Source organism: Nicotiana tabacum, chromosome 15, assembly GCF_000715075.1.
Source record: "Nicotiana tabacum cultivar K326 chromosome 15, ASM71507v2, whole genome shotgun sequence".
In the NCBI taxonomy this organism is placed as follows: Eukaryota; Viridiplantae; Streptophyta; class Magnoliopsida; order Solanales; family Solanaceae; genus Nicotiana; species Nicotiana tabacum.
In genome coordinates this window covers 73021348-73026584 of record NC_134094.1, presented here as the reverse complement: position 1 = coordinate 73026584, position 5237 = coordinate 73021348, and the positions used below count along the sequence as shown (strand labels likewise).

The 5237-nt window shown below is 38.6% G+C and overlaps 1 protein-coding gene across 1 annotated transcript; it reads left to right on the top strand.

The window, feature by feature from the left end:
• The first annotated feature begins 564 nt into the window (after positions 1-564).
• Positions 565-4804, top strand: LOC107782087 (receptor protein kinase-like protein ZAR1). The gene is made up of 2 exons (XM_016602918.2): positions 565-2479; positions 3906-4804. The coding sequence occupies exons 1-2, from the start codon at positions 967-969 to the stop codon at positions 4544-4546; spliced, it is 2154 nt and encodes a 717-aa protein (XP_016458404.2). The 5' UTR covers positions 565-966; the 3' UTR covers positions 4547-4804.
• Positions 4805-5237: the final 433 nt, after the last annotated feature.

The window sequence follows — 5237 nt, the reverse complement described above, 5'->3', positions numbered from 1 at the left end:
TTTACACCTTAGAGATTTGCCTTTATAGGAAGTCGAGTATTTCCCCTTCTCTTCCTTGTTTCAGCAGTATTAGTGTTAGTATGTTATTATTTTATTCTTAGATGGCTATTACTACATATCTTGTATTGTATTACTTGTTATCAGTGCTTCTTTTATCTTGTATTTTGCTATCTTAGTCTAAGTTTTCTAAATATCTTGTATTGTTATTACTTGTTATCAGTGGTCTATCGGAAACAACTTCTTTGCCCGTCTAGAGTTGGGGTAAGGCTGCGTATATCTTAACCTCCTCATACCCCACTTGTGGGAATACACTGGGTCTTTGTTATTGTTGTTGTGAGATATTTGCCTTTATACATAAGATATCCATCTTTTAAACATAAGAGATTAAAAAAAAAAAGACACTTTCTTAATTTTAATATTATAAATGACCACAAAGTCCTACTTCCTCTACTATGTAGTAACTTGATTCTACAAAATATCATATGTAGGTAAAATTTCTCTTCCTAACTCTTACTAACTCGGATTATAAAAATCTGAAATATACGACATTGCTTTAATTCTACTACTTCAGTTAGGAAGGGCGCGAAGTGGACCCCTTCCCTCCTGTAATCAAACTACTCCCGCAATGTCTCTTTCTCGTACTTAATACCTCCCAACTTCCCCTATCTTCATTGTCACTCTCCTCCGCCACTGCTGACCTCCTTTCTCCTCCGTTCAAAACCACCCCATTTCTCTTCCCCTAAAAAAAGACGAGGGAATCTTTTCGTACTAAAACTTTGTGAAAAGAGTGAAACAGAGGAAGTGGAATTTCGAACACGTTAACGTTCTCTCTTTACGATATTAAAAAAAAAAAAAAAAAAGAGTGTTACTATAGTACAAAAGGATTCACATTTGTTTTCTTTTGGAAAAAAAAGATCTGCTTACTTTAAAGTTTTTGGGTTCTGTAAGCACTAATCCCAACAAGCCATGTTGAGAATATCCGTTTTGTTTCTTTGTTTGCTGAATTTTCAGCTTTTTATGCACACCGGGGTTTCTCTAACTGCCGACGGACTTTCCCTTTTGTCTCTGAAATCCGCGATGGATGACGGCGGCGGCACTGTTTTCTCCGACTGGAACGAAAACGATGACTCTCCTTGTCGTTGGACAGGCATTTCATGTGCTAACATTTCTGGTTCTTCAGAGCCACGTGTCGTTGGGGTTACTGTCTCCGGCAAGAATCTCCGGGGATACTTACCGTCGGAGCTGGGGACCTTAGTGTATCTCCGGCGACTCAATCTTCATGGAAATAATATTTACGGTTCTATCCCTGACCCTCTCTTTAATGCCACGTCACTTCATAGTATTTTTCTGTATGATAATAATATCTCCGGTCAACTTCCGCCCTCTATTTGTAATCTCCCTCGTCTTCAAAATTTGGACCTTTCGAATAATTCACTTTCTGGAACTTTCTCGAAGTATCTCCGTAACTGCCGGCAGTTACAGAGGTTGATTCTTGCTCGGAATAAATTTTCCGGTGAGATTCCGGTGGGGGTGTTCCCGGAGCTGGCGAATTTGGAGCAACTTGATCTTTCGTCGAATTCGTTTAATGGGTCGATTCCTGAAGATATTGGTGAATTGAAGTCACTCTCTGGAACTTTGAATCTTTCTTTCAATCATTTCAGTGGAAGAATCCCAAAATCTGTAGGTGATTTGCCTTTAACTGTTAGTTTTGATCTAAGGAATAATAATTTATCTGGTGAAATTCCTCAGACTGGTTCATTTGCAAATCAAGGTCCAACGGCATTTTTGAATAATCCTATGTTATGTGGATTTCCTTTGCAAAAGAGCTGTAAAAATAGTTCAAACAATTCATCAGAAGTTCAGGGTTCATCTAGTAATGAGGGGACTAATTCACGTAAGGGGTTAAAACCGGGATTTATTATATTGATCTGTTTGGCTGATGCATTTGGAGTGGCATTTATTGGTCTGGTGATTATTTACTTGTATTGGAAAAAGAAAGACTCTGGTGGTTGTAGTTGTACTGGAAAAGGGAAATTTGGTGGGAATGAGAAGAGAATGTTCTGTGATTTCCCTTGCATTAGTGGATTTCCGAATAATGAATCGGAAGTTGAGTCTGAGAAGGGAGGCGGTGGTGGAGCTAGTGGTGGTGTTAGTGGTGGCGAGGGCGATCTTGTGGCTATTGATAAAGGTTTTAACTTTGAACTTGATGAACTGTTGCGGGCTTCTGCTTATGTCTTGGGAAAGAGTGGATTGGGGATAGTGTACAAGGTTGTGCTCGGGAATGGTATTCCTGTGGCAGTGAGGAGATTGGGGGAAGGTGGGGAACAGAGATATAAGGAGTTTGTGGCTGAGATTCAGGCGATCGGAAGGGTTAAGCATCCTAATGTCGTGAAATTAAGAGCTTATTATTGGGCTCCTGACGAGAAGCTTCTCATTAGTGATTTCATTTCTAATGGAAGCTTGACTTCTGCCCTTCACGGTGAGCTTTTCATAATATTAAAACTTCTTCAATTTTGTTTGTGTAGTAGATATTACATCATTTTGAAAGAATGATCTAATGCATCCATGTTCGGAACATTGGGGTATACTATATTCTTACCATTAGTAGCATGATAAACTCATGAGCAAACTAAAATAATGAATTCGTGTTTTAGTTATTGATCACTCTTTAAGAATTGGAAAAACAGAAAAAGAATCTTTGGTAGTAGATTAGTTAGGAGCTTGGGATGTTCAAGTATTTATTCACTCGTATAACTGCTTAATATATGCGTGGTCATGAAATAATGACTATTAGCTATTGCAAGGGCAGCCCGGTGCACAAAGTATCCCGCGTTCACGCAGGGTCCGGGGAAGGGCCGCACCTCAAAGGGTGTGATGTAGACACATGCCATCTAATAATAGTTTTATCTTGAAAGAGTCCCATGTGTGCTTGTGCAATCCTTGAGTGAGGATGATTATTGTTTGTGACTTGATACTATGCTTAGGATTTAAGCCTAATTGTATCAGCTGATAAGGAAGTCTTCTATAATGCATCTCATATGAAAAAAGTTATCTGCATAAAGGGTAGATCAAGAGCCTAATATTTGCCATCCATTTAATGGACATATAAAGCACGCCACAGCGTATTAACATGGTAATGATCCAGCTATGCAGACTTGCAGTATTTACTGCAGATGCAATAATCAGATATTGACATCATACAGAATCTGGTAGAGGGAAATTGGGGACTACCAGAATGTGTAGTTATCTGGTCTGGTAACTACCATCCAGTATGAAATGGGACTTCTTCCTTGAGGTGGATTCCAAAATCAGTGTTCTGCATGTGACTTTTGCACTGTTGCTGCTGGTATAGCTGCATCGATGTTCATCTTTTTAATTTAGATTTTTGCCCTGACACAAATTGTTGTTACATTTATCGAATATCTACTCCACTACTCTATATACTTGTAACTATGAATGGGTAACACAACTGCTACCCAGTAGTAAGTGCTTGCTTTCTGACAACATATTTGGTTCTTCTTCGGTAAAGCCATATATACTTCTTAATCATTGGTTATATGGTACCCGAAATTCCTGGTTTCTTAATATACACTTTCAAGATTATGCAACTGGAATTTGACAGTACAATATTTCCTTTTGCATTCTGAAGAAGTTAAGGACTTTGTTCCTTTTCTTCTCTTCCTTTATCTCTGCTTCTGAATTGAATTGCCATGTGGTAAGTCTGAAGTTATCAATGTAGCAACAGTTATTTCATGCTCAAACAGATTGTGCATAACCGAGTTAATATGAATGACGATTTGCCTCTAGTGTAATGTTAATATTGAGCTGAAAAGTTATTAACTTGTATCTTATTTGTTATAGTGTTGGAAATGTTGTGATTGAAACTCTGGTTTGCCTTTATACAGGGAGAAATGGGCAACCATCGCCGAGCTTAACCTGGTCAACGAGACTGAAAATTGCCAAGGGAACAGCGAGAGGTTTAGCTTATCTCCATGAGTGTAGCCCAAGGAAATTTGTGCATGGAGACATCAAACCATCCAACATTCTCCTTGATAATGAACTGCAGCCATATGTCTCTGATTTTGGCCTCAATCGGTTGATCAATATCACGGGAAACAACCCCTCCTCTTCTGGTGGCTTTATGGGTGGAGCTCTTCCTTACTTGAAGCCTGCTCAACCAGATCGACCCAACAACTATCGAGCACCAGAAGCTCGAATCCCTGGTAACAGACCTACACAAAAATGGGATGTCTACTCGTTCGGGGTTGTCTTGCTTGAACTGCTAACCGGAAAGTCTCCTGACCTCTCAATTCCCACAACTTCCACTTCAACAGAAGTTCCAGATCTTGTAAGATGGGTAAGAAAGGGATTTGAGGAGCAAAATCCACTATCAGACATGGTGGAACCAATGTTGCTTCAGGAAATCCATGCTAAGAAAGAAGTACTTGCTGTATTTCATGTAGCTCTTGCATGCACCGAGGCAGATCCAGATATTCGACCAAGGATGAAAACTGTCTCAGAAAACATTGAGAAAATTGGAGCTTAAACTTTTGGCTACACTCATGTCAAGAAGTTCTTGAGTTCCAAGATTTTTTTGCAGTTTATCCTGTCATTTTTTTTCTTTCTTCGGAGGCTTCTTCAATCTTTATATTCCACTATAGAAGGTACAGAATCCCTGTGTGCTGCAACAAAATTTGCTCAATTTTTTAGTAGTTAATTAGTTGTTTATCTTTGCAATCTATTCCTGTTATTCTGAAGTTTAAACAATTTGTCTTACTCAATAAAATTAATTCTTTGCTCATAGAACTTAAGGGAAAAACCTGCTTAAAGCTCAGTAGGAGTAGGAGTTCAAGGGAGTTGTTGACTTTTGACTCCCGCTTGTTTTATGCTTAGAACTTCATGGTCAAAAGCTAGAAGTGTTGCCCATGGAACAAGTGAGGGACAGCACTTGTTAAGCTTGAAGTTGTGCCCATGAGACAAGTAAAGACCATCCACTTTGAGGATTATTTGTGTACTTCAGGTATTTAAAAAGCAATTAGCATTTAGCCATTATTTGATATACGAAGAAAATATTTGGACTAAAATATTCCTAGCTAAAATACTGAAAATTCCAAGAACGGTTGAATATTTATAAGTTTAAACTAAAGAAATTATTTTTGGAGTTTAAAGTTCCCGTGTATGTGTAACTCCAACATCGTATGTTGGAGTTTGGAACTTGTAAGAGTGAAACTTCAACA

Excerpts from the sequence above, each read along its gene's own strand:
- LOC107782087 (XM_016602918.2), top strand. The coding sequence starts at position 967 with ATGTTGAGAATATCCGTTTTGTTTCTTTGTTTGCTGAATTTTCAGCTT. Across the intron at positions 2,480-3,905 it reads CTTGACTTCTGCCCTTCACG|GGAGAAATGGGCAACCATCG; the intron begins GTGAGCTTTTCA and ends GCCTTTATACAG.